Raw genomic sequence first — 18662 nt, forward strand, 5'->3', positions numbered from 1 at the left:
ATAAGATCCTGTCCTATAAAGTATACATGCACACAGAGGATCTCTCTTTCTGGGTTTTGTATAGGCGGTTCTGACTTATCTGTGCCAGGTGAGCAATTAGAATTTGGCATATGAGCTGCCAGAAAGCAGGATAAGAAAGGTCTTTATTCATTACTGGCTGCTAATACGAGTGTTGGGGATGGAATGACATATGAGATGACATGGTGAGTTGACACATGTGGGAATATTTTGGGGCAATTATTTGAAGACTCTTCAAACAGCTGAAACATAAGTTGAAAATAACTGGTGCTTTTTATTTTATTTTGGAAAGCAGATAGGAATTTCTAGCTAAATGCACAAATGCAACTTGTAAATAGAAGAGAAATGTTCATTCTTTTCTTGATTTCTTGGTTATGGGAAAGAGAGATCTTCCACGGTGGTGCAGAACTGATGGTCACGGTCCTGAACAGCAGCAGGATGAAACCCTTTTCTGAAAATATTGTATTAATGGCTTCTTACTTTCAACGTTTATAATTACAGGATTGAATACAGGCATTTTTTAAAAAAGTAAATGCCCGTCCTTGGGTCTCTTCATGTGTCTGCATTTTTAAATACTGCAGAAACATACTACATTGCATTTCAATACTGTTATTAATTAATCTAGGTCATGCATTTAGATGCATATGTGTGTACTAGAATTAGGGACTATTTAGGCTTATTATAGGATTGTGAGAGCCAGCAGGTGAAGCGTACCTCAGTATTTTAATAATTAAAGAAACTGCTCTCCTTCAGTCTTAGTAGCTCTTAGGTCATTCTTCATCATTTTTCTTTGTTTAAAAAGAATGTGAGAATTTGAATTACTATTGTGTTGGGTAGTGTTAGCAATGCCCCACAGCAAGACTTTCCTGAGGTGGTTGTGGAGTTCAGGTTCACAAGTTCTTTGTGCCCAGCTCAACAACTCGTACGCACGGTTTTTGGAGGTGTGTACACAGCCGTTCTTTCTAAAAATGAAATTACTTGAAGTTGGAAACTGCAACCCACTGGCAAAATCTGTTTGGGTAGGTGGGTATTTACAGACATTTTCATGTGTTTTTCATGTAACCCTCAGTTTCTAACATCACCCTGCCCCCTTCTTAAAATAAAAAAGTTTCATTGACAGAGAGAATCTGTACATGGTTGCAATTTTCAAGAATACAGGTTGTAAAAAGTTCATTTTTTTTTTCTTCTGTAACGGACGAGGAATGGTTTAACTGTTTAGTGAGTTTGAGCTGAATAGTGCCTAACAAAAAAATGACTTTGTGGTACTAGCCCCACAAAGAATTGTTTTGCATTAATTTAGTTATTTTTTATATAGTGAAGGATGTGATGTGGGCATTTTCTTCCTGTCATGAGGAAATTAAATGACTGCTCATATCCACAGAAAAGTAGGACTGAAACCCTAATCAGACAAATGTGTAATTATACTATGAGTAGTTCACATTAATATGTTTAGAGTGCTTATTTGTGTAGGTTGAGTGTGTATATGTACACATAGATACACACACATTATGTAAGTGTATATATATATCTGTATATATAAAAGGGTTATAGAAATTTTTATGTAGATTTCTATATAAGGAAATCTCTCAGATTAGGTGAGCTAACTTCGATGGCTCTGTGGTGGAGAGAGTACTGAGATTTGAGGGATCCTGTCTTACACTGGATTTTTGTGCAACCCCTCTCAGTCTTGGGCACTCACCTGGGAAGTGAGATGAAGTATATTATTTACACTCTTCAGATAAACTTGACAAAGATTTGCTTGGGGGGTACTGGCAGAACATCACAGTAAAGCTAAGAAACGCAACCATAGTTTTTTAAGCGACAAGTCTGTTGTCAGTTTGCTGTTGGGAGTTCTGGACAGCAACGCATAATATCCCTATAATGATTTAGTGAGAGAAAATAGAATAAGGAAACGCAGATTGTTGGCATTGGTACTGATAAATATTGCTCTTATTAGAGGCAGATGTGATTTTTCCTGACCTTTTCATCCATTCTGTTCCCCCCCCGCCCCGGCTCCATTTAGGGATTTGTGCTTGCTGTTACCATCATCCGAGAGGCTGCGGAGGAGATCAGATGTTACATGCGCGACAAGGAAGTGAACTCGCAGATCTACAGCAAGCTCACAGCGAGAGGTCGGCTCGGCGGCTCCAGCGCGCCCGCTGCATCCTGGCGCGGCTGCGGCAGCGCCGGGGGTTGCAACTCAATCAAATGCTGCTGACAGTTGGAAAAGCAGAGTTCAAGGAATGGGGAGGGGGTTATGGGCTCGCAGGCACGTGGCTTCGCGGCCACGCCGCCGCTCCTGCCGCTGCGGGGGCCTTGGGGGTCCGGGTGGCTTCTCGTGGATGGCTCCTTGCAGGGCTGCAGTGGATGCTGGGCTTTGCTGAGGATCTCCCAGGGAGATGCACAGCTAATGTGAGGAGTGTGTGTGTGTTAATTGCTTCAGATAACTTCAGAGCATCATCTTGGTGACTCGAGGCATGGGGAGTGGGCAGCCAGTGCGTTTGCACACGCAGGAGCCTGCTCGGTGGGCTGGGAGTTCACTGCAGCCAGCACCAGGCAGGGGTGAACTTCCAAGCTGCTGATGTGATATTTTTAAACTCTGCTTGCTCCTAACTGCGGTGTAGGCCAGAACTTCTTTCCCAATTATTGTCCCTTCTTGGTGGGTTGGAATCATCAAGGAAAATGAATCTGGATCTGAATTGTTATAGGTTGTGGAGGTGGATGTTTCCAAAAGGGAAATGTGTTTTCTTTTCTGCAAAGCTGTGACATGAGAGAAGAGCTCTGTAATGTTGCATGGATGAAAGGAGGGAGAGGCAAATGCAGCAAACAGCATAGCAGGAAGAAAACAAGAATGGAGCTATAGCAGATGTGATATGTTGTTGTTGGGTTTTTTTTGTTTTTGTTTTTCTTCCAATTTTGGTAATAGTGCATCTGTCTTCCCTGTGCATGTGGTTTTTTGCTTGTTCACCCTGTCGGTGAGACAGATGTAAGAAGGATTCCTATAAGCTACCAATCCATATTCTTTAATGGAAACAACAAATGTGTGCTTAAAAAAGGGAGGAGGATCCACATAGGCAGATAATTTGCAAAAGCACTTTACTAGAAGAATTAAATCTAGGTCTGTGAAATTGTCAGAAGATGGTTATGCAGAGGTAGACTCAACTAATGAGGGTGAAGGTAGGCTGTGTTCTAGTATCTAGGACTGGGGACCCTTTCAGCACAGGCACCGCAAATCATAGTTAAGTACAAGTACTCTGTACTGAAGGAGCTTGTGAGGGCATGCATTAAATTTAAGGTGACTTGCTTGACATACTGACATGTTCCATCACTTATTGAACATGCAATACCAGTCGAGTTTCATCGTTTTTTCTGGGTTGTACCAGACAGGGACTTGCATCACACAAGTCCTTTGCTAAAAGAGACTGTATATGTTACCACATCTTTTTGTGTGTTTCAGTCGGCAGCAACTGATGTAGTTCCTCAATATTGGCAATATCTTCTCTTGTATTTTTTTGTATACATCATCTTTAGCCCCTTCCTCCAACTGTGAGGAGTTTGGAGACCTCGTTTGTGAGGGAGCCCAGGCTGCAGCTCAGCTGTGTCTGATCCCTGGCTCTGGCCATTGTTTACAACTGTGCCGTACCTAACAAAGACATTTAAATTCTCATTTGAAAAATCGAATGCTGCCTCACTGTGGAGTAACTCCTAATACCATGACAATGATGGCGAGGCCAGGGTTTTGTTTTTAAAAAGAGAATGAACTGAATTTAAGCAACGTCTTTTTTTTTTTTTTTTTTTCATTTCCAGTTTCTTTGTTACAAAAGTTTATACCCCTGAATTAAGATGCAATGAACTAGGTGTAGTAAAAATATCCTGCTTTCAACACTTGTGCTTTTAAGAATAAGGCTGCTTTTTAAATGTAGTTGCTTAAGGCTGTATATATTTCACATGCTGGGAATTATGAGGCAACTCTGAACTGGGGAGTTTGAGTTTCTGAATATTAAATCCCCTTTTAATAACGTGTTCTTACTACAACACTTAAAATGCTTGGCAACCAACAAAAGCCTCATCCAAGAGGGGTGTACTACATCTATTTAAAGATATAAAAGAGTTGCCTTCTGGATTCTATTCAATGATCTATAAGGGGCCTGACCTCTCCTTCAGTTCTTTTCATATTGCTATTACGTTTCCCATGAATGATTTCCCTCCCCCCAGTCCTTTAACTTTTCCAATTTTGTGAAAGAAACCAAGGAGGATTGGCAGCTGGGCACTAGCTGAAAATCTTAAGCCACTTTATTTAACATGAATTTGATGCAGAAACAGGAATGAGACTCTCTAGCAGTATAGTTTAGAGTAGGAAAAAGAGAAAATTATTTATGATTGTCCCGTGGTTTGGGGAGAAAAGTAATTTTCTGTCTCTCACTGAATCTCAGTACTCAAGCTTTTCAGGAGACCTGAACATCTACTTCTCCACTGATTAAAACGCCAGCACCTCTGAGAATCACCTAGGAGTAGGGAAGTACCTTGGGAGGCCACCACGGCTTGGGGGGTGGAAGTGCGTTGGGTTTGTTTTATTCTATCTATTAGTACAGTTAGAAAAAGTAGGCAAGCTTCCAAAGAAGCCCTTCCTCAGGTCAGAAGTAGAAGCAGCAAATAGCAAAATATGTTGAGAACAGCTGATCTTAATCATTAATTTTCAGTGTAGCTGACAAAACTCCAGGTAGGAATTGCCTTGGACTGTTTACAGGCTGTTTCTTTTATTTTTTTTTTCTTGAATAGCACGGTTCATGCTTCAGGATATTGGCGCAGCCCTGCACTGACAAGGGGCAGTGCAGAAGGTTACTGATGCACAAAAGTCCTCTGAAATGTTGCTATATAATTTTTTCAAAACTTCACAATAGTTTCACCTCTAAAGCCAGTGTTTTGGGGGAGGGGGATTAGGTGAGGCTCGACGCTGAGCACTGCTGTCTTGAAGATTGGCTATAATGGATCTAATGGAGCGCTATAGCTTTCTCCAAGCTATTTTTGTTTCTCCTGAGTATTTGCACTAAGCTGCAGTTAAGGTGGCTGGAGAATAGTTTTTCCCATCTCCAACCTTAGCCTCCCAGTGCAACCCCACGGTTGTAAATACATACTTAGATCTGAATGAAGTCAGGGAGACTTAAGCACGTGCTTATATGCAGTTTGGAATAGGGATAGAAGTAAGCACAGGTTTAAGTGCTTTCCTGAATTGGGATCCTCTTGTCCTCTTTGTGTGCGGTTCCTCGCGCCCAGTGCAGAGCCGCGGCTGCAGCGTGGCCGGGCACAGGTCCGGGCACAGCTCCTGCCGCCGGCCGGGAGCTCTCCAGCTCCAGCCCACCCGCCAGCCCGGTCCCCCACCCCTGAGGGGTTATTTTGGATTTGCAGCTTTGCGCCTGTACGTGAAACTTTTTTCACGCACTCTTCTTGTTAAGCTTTTTAAGATTAACTAAGCTGCTTGCTTTGTAGAGAAAAAGGGAGAATCCTCTTTGGATCATATTTTATTTTGAATATGGTTGCTGAATTCCAGGGACTAATCTTTTTGGAGGGCAATGTGAGGCAGAGTAGACAGTAGTATATTATTTTCTGTGTTACTTTATTTTACATAACATCAAAAGACCCTCCACCCTGAACCTCTTTTTCTCTTTCCACCGATATGATCCATTTATGTTCCAAAATGATGAAACCAGCAGACTTCTGGAAAGCATTTTTTTTTAATAGAAAGCTCTCCATTTAAAGGACAGTTGTTTGGATTGTAATAAAAAATAATCAAATTTCAATCCCCTATTCATAAACCTACAAGCTGCCTTGTGTTCAGAAGTCTGTGTGCTGACTTTCTGCTTGATAGAAAGCTAGAACTGTGCTTGCAAATTCTTGGTTTGTTTTTCTTCTCTCACAGCCCCCCTCCCCGGGTAACACTGCATAATAGAGAGAAACTCCACAGAAAGAAATGGGAAGAGACCTCCTACTGCGGGGTGCTACTTAAGATACAGATCATTGGCATTTACCAGCCATATAAAAACAATATTTTCCCAAACCCTCTGAGTCCTGCTCCACAGTTTATATAGCATAAGGCTGCAAAAGCCAAAAGTTTGGTGCAGCACATCCAAACAACCCTTTTCTTTTTTTTTTTTTCTTAGTTGCATTTGACGCATTTTAATAAACCTCTGGCTTCATCTTTAATGCCAAATTAAGCGGTTTGATCTGTACCTCAGTGAAGCTCTGCAGATCTATTGTGAAATCTTGACTTAAGTGCTCGCATGGTAGAAAAAGGCATCTCTTCTGGCTAATATATTTAAGACTTTAGATAATCTGCTTTATTGTACATCCATCATCCCACAGATTTGGTGATAATTCCAAAGGCCATAGCTGAAGCTGGAGCAAACCATTTGCATTTTATTGTGTTTACTTTTTTGTCTTTAAAAATATATATAAATCAGGGTACAGTACAGAATGAAACAAATATCAATCAAATATTAAGAACTGATTCTTTTTTTTTTTTTTTTTTAAATCAGAGATCAAGACTAGTTGCTTTTTTAAATTGTGTTAATCACTGACTTGTATTCTGGTTAACTTCTGAAAACATAAACTGGAAACATTGTAAATGCTAAATAAAGCTATGTGTATTTAGAGAAGCACTTCTAGATGCATTTATGAAAGCAGTAATTTATTATTACAAAAATACTTTAATAGCAGAGCAATATTGGGAAATGAAGCAGTTGTGTTATTAGCTAGTTTCTTAAACATGCGTGAGAAAACATCTAGTGTTTAGGAGGTAGTTTCCCCACAGAAAGAAAAAGGAATTACAGAATTCCCAAGATCAAAATAAAACTAATTCAAGTAAGTTGCTTTATGGGAGTCCTGAGTCAAAGGAAACATCTGGTCCCGCGCCTTCTTAGCAGGACATATGGTACATACTGCAGAGATGTCATCCATGAGAGGCCAGGAGCATGGCTGGAAAAGCAGAATTAGCTTTGCTACCTAAAAGGGCATCTCATTTATACAGGAGTTATAAAAATGTGTAGTGGTTAGAAAGGTCCTCTCTTTTACCTTGAAACAGCTGAGGTTGGGAGGGTTATTGAACAAGACAAATCTGCTCCAGCTGCTTTGATTTTTCTTGTATTGGAAAAATATTAAAGCAGATGATATTGTTTTCAGAATAATGGTCCAAAAAGCCTTTTTTGTGCATAATGGTAGGAAATCATCATGTTGTAGCTTTGTCCAGGTGTTAATTTTTCTCTTCCAGCATGCATTTACATCATTAAGGAAAGCCCTACAAAAATAAGTTTCCATTCTTGAACCCTACAGGTAGTGCTTCCTATACTGACAGTTAGCAAATAAATCCTTGTGGTCTTTAAGAGAAATACATAAAACATGGTTAAACAAATCCACCTCTCCTTCCAAGAGCTCTTTTGCACAGTGCTTGAGGAATTGCTGTGCCTGTGTGGGGAGAGCACACAGGGGTTTTTTTTCCCTCCTTTGCACAGGAGAATATTCAAAAGCACTTTTTGTTGTTTCGTGAATAACCGTATTAAAAGGGGAGGAAGAGATGTTATCTGTCAGACCCTTTTAGTGTCATAGTACCTAACTTTGTATAGCCCATACAGAAGACTGCCAGGGATGCTTTTTTGGATCCTCTTGGAGTGCGGCTTTTCTTTTCAAGCCTCTGCGTAATGGACTCTTAATCCCGATATGCTTCCTGCCCGGCAGAGATGTCTTTAGCCCAGCATTCGTTTTGTTTACCCTTTTTTTTTTTTTTTCCCCCCAACTAAAAATCTCGCAAGGCAAAACCCAGAATCCGCGAAAGACCTATGAGATATTTGTGAAATGGGCCATGACTGCTTATAATTTGTAGGAATAATTACAGCATGTAAGGAAGTCTGCATTTATTAGCAGCAGTGATGAAGCATGTTGTTAAGCACACAGTGTGTCACCAAAGCAGCAGGCTGCCGGGAGCCCAGAATGGCTTTCATTGTTAATTTGGAGCAGAAACACTGAAGCATATCCTGAGAAGGATGCTAATGAAGGGACTGCCAGTAGTAAAATCCTAGTGACCTTTGTGCTTTGTGCTAATTTCTGTTCCCCCTCCCTTCCCCCTTCTCCTTTCCCCTGAGCTGCTATCTGGCCAGTTAGCCCCTGAATTTCGAGGTACAGTAGGAGTGTTGTCTGTGCCGGGGTGAGCTCCACGTGCCTCCCCCACTTCCACTCAAATCACAGCAGATTAAAGAGGCTTTTGTTGAAATATAACAGACAGACACATAGAGGCAGGGTTCAAATTAGCTGATTATAAATCACTGGTTAGTCTGAGAAGCCAAATCTAGAGCTGGCTAATGATTTGAAATTACTAGCCAATTGTTAAATTAATCCCCTGTTTTAAAGCAACTGGGAAATGTTTGACAGCTGCAAAGAAATAAATATTTACGCGTTTTCTGTAGGACCTGTACTCTGCAGGGCTTGTTCAGGCTGTGTCTGCCGAGAGGCAAGGGAGAGGTGGTAGAGCCGAGCCAGATACAAGAGCTGCAGCACGGAAGGAAACGAGCCTGGCTTTTAAGATGGGCCCATTTTACTTATGGCTTCCAGCCCTTGGCTTCAGAGTTGAGCTTTGAATTTTCAGCCACCTACGGAAAAGGAGTCAGGAGCTGATGGTTCCCTATTGCAATTTTTCTGTTCTTGCTCTGTTGTCTGCCTAACGCCAAAAGTATTTTCAAATTCCTCGATTAAGCAGTATGCAAAGAAGTTTAAGAGCTTGTTTCAGAGCTGTCACTGGAGAGTGACCGGGGTTTCTGACTCCAGGGCTGAGGTCTGGGGCTGTTAGAGGGGAGGCTTTCAGCCCTTTTCACAGGCTGAAACCTACTGCTTTACCCAGTGGGAGCAGTAGGCTTGGTAAATCTTTACAGGGCAGCGTTGCCTAATTCTTGTGATAGAAACGCTACCCGTTTTCTCCAGAATAGTGAAGTGGAAGGAAGGGAGGTAAAGAGCATCGCACAGCACCCACAACCCCTGTCCCGCTGCTGCTCTAATGCACCGATACCTTTCCTTTGCAGGGACTGTGAAGGTGAAGAGCTCTAATATACAAGTAGGCGACCTCATCATTGTTGAAAAGGTTAGCCTTTATGTGTATCTTTTCTTTGTAAAGTACTTTTTTTTGCAAGACCATAGAAAATAAAGTATTTTGAAGTCACATTTGTTTTACAATAAGCTCAGAATATCAAGTGTTGAACACTAGTTATAATATTTAATCACTTTTCAGGGTTTCTCCCTCTCCCCTCCCACCCCCTTTTTCACACACTCTCTGTGCAAACAGCTATGTCCTCTAAAATGATTAGACTGAAAATATGCAGTACAAAAAAAAAAGAAAAATGGTAGCTGGAGACTCCAGATACATGCTTTCTTCTAGCATGGGACTTCTTGAAAGGAAACCAGCAGTAGTTTAAAATTTCTTCATACTTCTAGAGTTACTCACTAGCTCTTTTGTAAACCTAGCTGTTGGCTGGTCTGGTCAGTGGGAGCTGGCACCAGTTATTATTTTGCACTTGGAATTCTGCAGGGAAGTGAGTTTAGGATTCAAAGCAAAATGAATACCAAGCTTCGGTTTGACAAAGAAATCCTCTTTCTCTTCCATACCCCCTTTGCTTGTCACGGCGGGGCTGTGGAAGGCGGCTGCACACGCGTGCAGGGGTGTATGCACAATAATGGCCTTTCTTCTCCTAACAGAACCAGCGAGTCCCTGCTGACATGATCTTCCTGAGGACATCGGAGAAGAATGGTAAACATCTGGAACCAATTGTCAAAATAGCCATTAACCTTTCACTGGTTGTTTAGAGAAAATTATCTTTTGGAAATGTGAAAGAAATAGATAATAGTAAAATTTTAGAGAGACAGAGGATTCAAATGCTTTTATGGACCACCACTTCTCAGGATGTTATACTCTGTTTTCATTTGCTAATCAAAGAAAGTAGGTAGTTGAATCCGGGGTAAATGAATCAGGTTGCACAATGGTTTGCATTAAAGATGTACATCATTTTACTTGCCATTCAGGTTTGTTTTGTTAAGTGTGGGATAAGGAAATGTTTGATCAGAAGCATTAAAAAACATAAAGACTAATGAGAACATTTTAAATGTCTTAAAGATACAGTGTAGAGTCTCACTGTGTTCTGGACTAGCGGAAGGAAATGAATGTGCGATGTATGAATATCATTCTTACGTTATTAACAAATGTTACTTGAAATCAGATACTGTTGCCAAGGAAAGAAGGGTGTCCTAGGTGTACAGCTCATTTCATGAGCTATAGGGGTACCTAGGACAGATCTGGAAAGGGCGCTGACTGGTGTCGAAAATCCGCAGGGTCTTGCTTCCTTCGCACTGACCAGCTGGATGGTGAGACAGACTGGAAATTGCGGCTGCCTGTTACCTGTACTCAGAGACTGCCAACTGCTTCTGTAAGCTGCCTTCATACAAAATACTCTACTTGGTAAACACGTGTTATCTGTTTTACCTGAAAAACGTTCAGGTGCTTCAGTTAATGGGCTGTTTTGAGAAACAGGTTAATGCAGCGTTGTTCTGCACAGGGCTCAGTGCATGTTACAGATTAGCTTTGGCAACAAGAATACAGGGGTGAGCCAGCTCTTCCCGAGCTCCGGGCAAGATTTCAGGTAGGGTGAAGCTAGGTGTGTCTGTGCCGCATGGCTGTCGCCGCAGCAAGAGAATGACCTTGCAGCAGGAGGTGGCTAATGGTAAGATGCTCCTATATTCTTTTTTCTCTCCATAGACCGTTGCAGTAACCTACTGCAGGATAGGTCTTGTTGCAGGATAGGTACCCTTGTTGTGGTACTTCTCAGGTGCTCCCATTCATTCCTCGAACTGCAGTATGTTCAGAGGCACAATTCATGCGTTTTCATGAAATGGCTTCAGAGGCAGTTAAGTTTTCATTGCTTGCCTTTATGAAAGGAGGAGTGTCACCAGGGAAGCTCCACTCTGTGATCTGAAATAAGCACGTAACCTCCATCAAACATGCTGTTTCCCAAAATCGCTAGCTAAAGTAGTTCGTGTGTTTTTTTGTTTTTGTTTTTAAAAAGGCAGGGGGGGAGAGGAATCTAAGTACCTGTGTTATTGATGTTCTAGCTGTAAAAAGTGCAAGAAGTTTATTTTGCACAAAGGCTTTGAAGCAAGGCATTCTCTCCATCGAGTGAATAGTTCATGCATGTGTAGGAGTCAGCAGTGAAAACACTGTGCAGAACTGGCGTATCTTCTTGTCACCACAGAACTGTTCCTAGTGACACTGGCATCTTGAACTAAATATTGAGTGATAGGTTGTTCCTTGGTTGCCTTGGAAGGCTAGTCCAAACCTTCTTTTCTACGAAGTAATAAGTGTCTTAGGCTGTCTTAATTATTCAGGCTGAAATTACTTTTATGGAGCACCGACATCTAAGTAACTCCTAGGAGTCTCTTGGGTATCAGTTCAAGAAATACTCTTCAGTGAAACTGGTGCAACAATTGTATTTTCTCTTCGACAGTTGGGCTCCAGTAAGTAATATAATTTAGTAATTATCTTAACTTGATAAATAACTCTTGCTCAAAGTATTTTGGTAGAAACATTTGTACATTATTAAAATGTCGTCTAACTGTCTGCCAAAACATGTCTGTTTTATAGGACCTACTGCAAATTCGATCCTATGTATATGCAGAAGAACCCAATATCGATATACATAATTTCGTGGGGACCTTCACAAGGGTGAGTCTTGCTGACATATGCTTGAAATCATATATGTAGTGTTTGCTATGCAAACCTGCTGAATGCTACAGGATGCCAGAGTTTTTCAGGAGAAATAGTGAAGTCTCTCTTGCCATTCCTTGTCTCTTCTTTGGTTTTTTTCCTTTTTTTTTTCTCCTTTTTTTCCCCCTCTTTTTTTCTTTTCCTTTTTTTTCCTTTTTTTCCCCTTCATAAAACTAATGAAATAAATCTGAAACAAAAATACGGTTTTTGAAGCTTTGACTTGGAGACAATGTCTGAAGGTATTAGACCTGAACATTCGGACAGAGATTGGTAGCTACGTATTGATGGTGCCTGTTCAGAAGGACATCTGGATCACCATGGATTCCGTAGGATTAAAATCCTTTAACTGTGAAAAGACAGGGGATCTTAGCTACATCAGGCAATAGCAGTCTTAATTCTGAGTCAGTTGGGTTTTTGCCTTCAATTGCATACAGCCTATGTGAACTGAGTTATATCTGCCCCCTGTTTCAGAGGGCAGCAGCTCAGAGCCACTGTGAAATATCACCATTAAAAATATATATCTTTTGACTTGTTGTGAAGTTGTGAACTTTGGCTACTTGGGGCCAAAGTTTGGTTTTTTTCCCTCTCACTGGGATTATGAAAGTTTTGAGAGATTCGTCTAATACCCTTGGGGAGCTTTCAGAGGACAAATGGTTTTGTAACAATTAGGAGACAGTTACAGCTTTTTAGAAGTTGTTTGCTGGTATTTGAGTTCAAAATTGTAGGTTTTGCCTTTTTGTTTTTATGTGGCACGGTTTAATTTGGTTTTTATCTGTCATGGTTTAATCTGGTTTAATAGTGCTGGCACGGGCGAGTGGCTTGGGGAGGCAGTTCTTGTATAAAACCTGCCCAGACATTAATTTACTTTCTCATGCAAAGGTACAATTGTGTAGAATTAATCTTTTGGTGCCTAAGAGGAATCGCTCTTTCTTGTAACTGTTCTCTGGTGCGTATCAGACAACTTTCCAGGCATCACTGAGCAGTCCAAACAGCTTCTCGGTGAGATCTTACAGTAGCAGGTGACATGATATTAATCTGCATGAGCCAAGTGAGGGAACGTTTTCCAGTAGTCCCTGGAGAGCTCCTGCCAAATCTCTTTCTCATTTATGATTCCCGGGGACCTTCAGCAGGCAGAGGTATCTTAATAGATTTTTTTTTTTTTTCCCTCCCCCAATCCGTCTGTTCTACTGAAACAAAGTGCTCATGTTTTTAACCCAACCAGAGATTTACCTGGGTTTATGGAAATCCTCCATCCTATCAAGAAGCCCTCTACCAACTCTCCCAGCATCCCTCTCCAAACACTTCTGTGTGACTCTTGGCATCCACTGGTCTTTTGCATTACTGACAAGTTTGCTTATTTTTCTTTTTATGCTGTTGTAGGAGGACAGTGACCCTCCAGTAAATGAAAGTTTAAGCATAGAAAACACCCTATGGGCCAGCACAGTGATTGCATCAGGTAAGATGGAGGCATGTGTAAATTTTTTTTAAGGGAATATGTTAACAATTTTTAAAGGTCTTTTTGTAATGGAGTAATAATCTCTGTCAGTTGGAGAAATTAGCAGTTGGAATGAGGTTTCCCACTTGTCCTAACACCTCTGGGGAGCTGAGCTGACATCTAATTGCCTCTTGGACATTCCTAGATGAGAAAGAATTGGAGTGGCCTTTGGGCACTTCTTTAGCATCTAGGACCAGAATAGCACTTAATTGCTCTCCACATTGACATCCTAATCTGTAACAGAAATGGTGTCAAATAGATTCTGGTAACAGAAGCTAAGATGAAAGATTCCCAGGTAAGTGCTTCCATTGAGTTCATCTTCTATACTTTTTAAAAAGGAAAAAAATAAATTCCTTGACAGATTTTGGCTTATATATACAATAAGCTCCCAAGGCCTGAAATGAATCAATGCCCTCTTGTAGAGGCTTGTCAAAGTAAAAGCCTTGTTCCTCTCCTGTCCAGCATGCTTGCAAAGTTTGCAGGGTGGTAGCTGGAGGAGAGTGAAATTCTATAGTGCAGTTCTGGAATTAAAGTTGTTGAATGGAGAGACTTGACAGTGTGGTACCAAGGTGTACATGAAATTAATAATAATAGGGAGGAACATGAACTTCAAAAGATTTTTTGAAGCACTGAAAAGATTTTGATTTGCTCTTTAAAAAGCAGAAAGCAGTGAATAAATTTTATTCCTGTATGTTTGTATCTAATCCTGCTCTGACTCTGCTTTGAAATGTATTACAGTGTTGTCACAGTGCTATGACCAAGGGATTGTGAAAAAAAACTAGTTGTCCAAATACAATTTAATTAAGGTCCAAATAAAATTTAATCAAGTAAATTATGTTCATAGGTTAGTAATTGCCATGCAGTAGGTAACCTATCTTCCTCCCCTCTGAGTGTAGACACATGTGGTCAGCCTGGCAGCTTCAAATACCCATCAGGCTGCTTAATGCATAAGTCTCAGCTCATCCTGCTTTTGAAGAAAATAGGTGGAGAAATAGAAAACCACTTTTCTTGTGATTCTGTCCTGTACGGCTCCTCTCCCTGCAGCACCCTTTCCCAGGGGGCCTTTCTTGCCGCTTGTATGGAAGCTTTAATTTGTACCAGCTCTTGAACCGTTGCAGATCTCACACTGCCATGGCTGAGCCTGACACGGGGGGGTGTTACAGTGAGCAGTCCTGCTGAAGTCAGAGGGGAATGCTCTCCTGCCCTCGGCACGCTCACAGCCCGTGCCTGCTGGGGGTAAAAGCTCGTCCTCTGCTGTGCACTGAGCTGTGTGTAGTATACAGGTGGGTGCAGACATTTTTCCCCTAAGGAGGGCACCGCGCACGCTCTGCTCCACCCTTTTGCTCCTTCAGTGCTGTTTAGAAGTCCCGGGTGGTCTTGGTGGCTGCATCAAGGCATGCAACGACCTCCTCTCTGCCCAAATGAACTTATTGTTTGAATCTAATCGTCCTTTCTGAATAAGTTATTTGTAGATAGACATCTTTGTGAGTTCAGTTAACAGGAATAACATTTGCAAATATTTTCATCATTTCAAATGGTTTATGCAGTTGAGTCTGTTTTGAATGGCTGTAGAACAACTAGAAACACTCTTTTTATACATACCAATGTGTCTTCAAGCTGTTTGCTACTCCTGGCAGGTTTTTCTTCTCATTTTGACTGACTTGATCAATATAATACTCAGTTTTGTTTCTCCTATGGTAATAATAAATAGCATGTTGTAGGTTATTTCTGTTAGGAAAAAAAGTGTGGATGATATTTGTCTTCTTCTGTAAGTGAAAGCTGTCAAGTTGTGGAGATGCCATCTCACTGGGGCAGCCTTTGCTTGTAAGACGACGCAGAGCTATGTGGCTTTCTCCATCTGCTGTAGTAGGAATGGGTCTGACTCTGTTTGTGGTTGATTTGGAGTAGCTGTGCCATCTGCTGATTTGAATTGTGATGATCTTACCACCACCTGCCATCTGGCTCCAGTGATTTGTTGTTGTTTTTTGGGGGTTTTTTAAAGGAATGTTTCCCAGCATATTTTTAGAAACCACCTCTTTTGAATCAGCCTTATTTAAAAATAATTCACTTGCAGCTTGTTAAAACTTTGATCATTAATGGGAGCAGGGGAATAGCAGAGTATAAAATGGCAATGTATTTGCCTAAAAAGCAGTGCTTTTTTTTCAGTGTTGTTTTTCTCCATTTTTACAGACCCCTAAAATTTTCTAGTAAAAAATTCAGACTTTGGCAATTGCAGCTTTTAAACTCTTGACAGTAGATAGCTTTTTCTTTATGGCTTTTTGCAAAGTCTGTAAGAGAAATCTGTAGAAACCCAGTCATTTATGGTGCTAAACTGTATTATGTTTCTGCAAGAAGAAAAGGGAGAACTTTGTTGCTCTCAGCTCTTTAGCAACCGTGGGACATAGCATTAAAATACACTGATAGGCTCCCAGAAGCTCCATCTGTTACAGTAAGGTAGCAGTTGGTATGATTCGCCTTTCCGTGGGAACAGCAATTACACAAATACTTAAAGTAAATTGTAGATTTTAAAATAAGGTAATTCTGTCTTTGAAAGCTGTTGGAATTCATTGATTTTACTCTGATTACGGCAATCTTCACCAATAAAGAAGAACTGTAGCCAAGAGCACTGATTTAATTTTGACACACAATGGAGGACCACTATCTGGTGCAAGGCAAACTTACCCATGCCTAAGTGGGATTCAGAGTGGTGGGCAACTTTTATTTATAGTGGGGAGAGACAACTGACATCAAAAGGGGGTCAGGGAAAGTCGAGAGAGCAAAGCAGGTGACTTCTCTTTCTATGCATATTAGTTGATGCAGCCTGTGATGCTGCACCAAGTCCAACTGTATGGGCAGTGTGGTTGAAGCCTTACTGACTTTTTGCAGGATGTCTTCTGTTCAAAGTCTGTGTTCTCATAGGTTTTATATTTCAGGTACCAGCTTTTTTAATTTCTCGTTGCTATTGCTTCTGAAATTAACCTGCTAAAAATCCTTTGCAACTGTCAAGCCTTTGGATCCAACAAGTATTTTTATAAAGAAAACAAACAGAGGTGGTTTTTCTTCTGTTGATGCGTGCTCTGTTTTGTTTAGGTACTGTTGTGGGAGTTGTCCTCTACACTGGAAGGGAACTGCGCAGTGTGATGAATACTTCAAACCCAAGAAGTAAGGTATGGTAAGGAAACAGTCTTATAATAAAAAGGGGCAGAAATTTGTTATTTTTTAAAAGAAAATCCTGCCAAATGCTATACGTACACATTATAGGGACAACCCCATGGGAATAATGATTCATATCTTCCAGCCTATGATTTAAGATAGCTACCGTAGCAGAACCTATTTTTCCTTATTTTTCTGATACTATTATACACATGCCTTCTCACTTTAAGATTGATAAAACCATTGTTTTATATGGTTATAGTGAGATAGTCCCAGTTAGAATAGGAAAGCTTATTTTGCTGCATTCTTCTATTATAGCAAAGCTAAGACAAGGTGCAGGGATGTTTATACAGTCTGCAGCTTTTGGCAGCATGAGTCTTCTCACACCTCTTCATGCATTGCTTAGCTTCCAAAGGATGTAAGTCTTTAGTAAGCTGGCAGCAATATTGCTTATAAATTTAAATATGTTTGTAGTGTTTTAGAAGAGAAGAAGTTGGCTAGTGGAGAATGGCTCTTTGGATATGGCAGTTCATTCCCTTTGTGAATATTACATTGAGCTAACGTCTTCTCTTGTGTGTTTGAAATGTCTTTATTTTATTTCTTTAGATTGGTCTTTTTGATTTGGAAGTGAACTGTCTTACCAAGATCCTGTTTGGGGCTCTTGTGGTGGTCTCGCTTGTCATGGTGGCCCTTCAGCACTTTGCTGGCCGTTGGTATCTTCAGATCATAAGATTTCTCCTTCTGTTCTCAAACATCATTCCCATTAGGTAAGGCAATTGCTAATTCTTCCCAGCAAAATACTGTTTCCTTTGCATCCTCTTCCATGCTTCTAGTATGAACAAGCATGTAAACTCCTATCTATTCCTCATTTGACAAGTAAGCAACTCTAGAAATAGAAATCAACTTACTGTTCAAATATAAGAATTGCTTTGTTGTTTCTGCTGAATTTGTTTAGCATATTCACCCATTCACTGTCTAACTCAGGCTGTGGATTAGTCATTTGAGGCCCCTTCTCTCAGTGTTTGGGCTTCCTGGTTACTTTGATAAACGCAGAGCAAAAAATGGAAAAGGAGACATATTTATGCATGTAGTCTAATAGGACCCAATTGCCTTTTAGAGGGGACTGAAACTTAAATATTTGTTTACACTATATTAATAAGTAGATTGTTGCTTTCGGTGTAGGTCTGGGATTCATTTCGGTTCCATTTTTAACCTGCTGTCTGTGTATCAATCACGCTGTCCGTCCTTGTCTGTGGCCATCTTCCCCTCAAATTATAGCTGTTCTTCTCAAGATATTTATATCACCTACCTTTGAATTACAGTACCACTGCAGCAATGCGCAGTCCTTCTCCCTGTTTGCCACCGATTTGCCAACCGACCACTGACTTTGACTATACTTCTCCCAAAACACCCTCTTTGGCAGCTCAAATTCAGCATGGAACACGTGTCCTTTCATTGCACTGTGGCAGTTCACAATGATTTTTTCCAAAGTGTAACTGGAGATATGTTTTCTTTTTCTTTTTCCCCTTCCTCCTGCATAGTTTACGTGTGAATCTGGACATGGGTAAAATTGTCTACAGCTGGGTAATCCGCAGAGATTCCAAAATCCCTGGGACTGTGGTTCGGTCCAGCACTATTCCTGAGCAGCTGGGGAGGATATCCTATTTGCTTACAGACAAAACAGGTATCTGTGTGGAAAATGCAGTTTTGAGTCATGGTATGTTGTTGTTTGGATTTTGTTACATTTTTGGCCAACCAGAGAGTATAATGTAAGATTTCTTTGGACTAGAAGAAATAGGCATTTCCTGTCACTTTGACAATATGATTTATTCAGTTTTCGGAAAAAAAAAAATTTGCATTTTTTTGTTCTGAACTCACTATGAGTAAAATAGGACAGGAATATTATGCTACTTCAAAGAACACTTAAAGTGTGCTATTAAACCAAAAGCTGAGGGTAACAATAAAATTAAAAGCAAATTTTCGAGTTAGTTTTCAAATCCAGATGAAGATCGCTTACACGTGTAGGCAGAAACGTACCATCAGTCTGTCTGCTGCTGTTCTTACACTTTTAAAGTTGAGCTTGAATTCGGAAGACCTAAGCTGTAATGAAAAGCTTGGTCTGTCATAAAATCCTGGTCCCATTGAAGTTGTTTCCAGAACTTTTCTTTGGTTCCAACAGGGCCAGAATTATGCCTGCAGCTCTTG

At 40.7% G+C, this 18662-nt stretch overlaps 1 protein-coding gene across 1 annotated transcript in view; it reads left to right on the forward strand.

Annotated features, from left to right (window-relative positions):
- ATP9A (ATPase phospholipid transporting 9A (putative)) overlaps positions 1 to 18662 on the forward strand; it is a gene marked incomplete at both ends in the record, with an annotated part of 61548 nt that overhangs the window by 14463 nt on the left and 28423 nt on the right. Inside the window, 9 exons of the mRNA XM_082325618.1 lie at positions 2042 to 2150; positions 9081 to 9139; positions 9751 to 9802; positions 10381 to 10475; positions 11687 to 11767; positions 13190 to 13265; positions 16395 to 16471; positions 17064 to 17224; positions 17999 to 18141. Of these exons, the coding sequence (XP_082181744.1) occupies positions 2042 to 2150; positions 9081 to 9139; positions 9751 to 9802; positions 10381 to 10475; positions 11687 to 11767; positions 13190 to 13265; positions 16395 to 16471; positions 17064 to 17224; positions 17999 to 18141 (853 nt within the window). The remainder of the gene's footprint in view (positions 1 to 2041; positions 2151 to 9080; positions 9140 to 9750; positions 9803 to 10380; positions 10476 to 11686; positions 11768 to 13189; positions 13266 to 16394; positions 16472 to 17063; positions 17225 to 17998; positions 18142 to 18662) is intronic.

The sequence above is a fragment of the Platalea leucorodia genome (assembly GCF_965183815.1).
Source record: "Platalea leucorodia genome assembly, chromosome: 13".
NCBI classification, from domain to species: Eukaryota; Metazoa; Chordata; class Aves; order Pelecaniformes; family Threskiornithidae; genus Platalea; species Platalea leucorodia.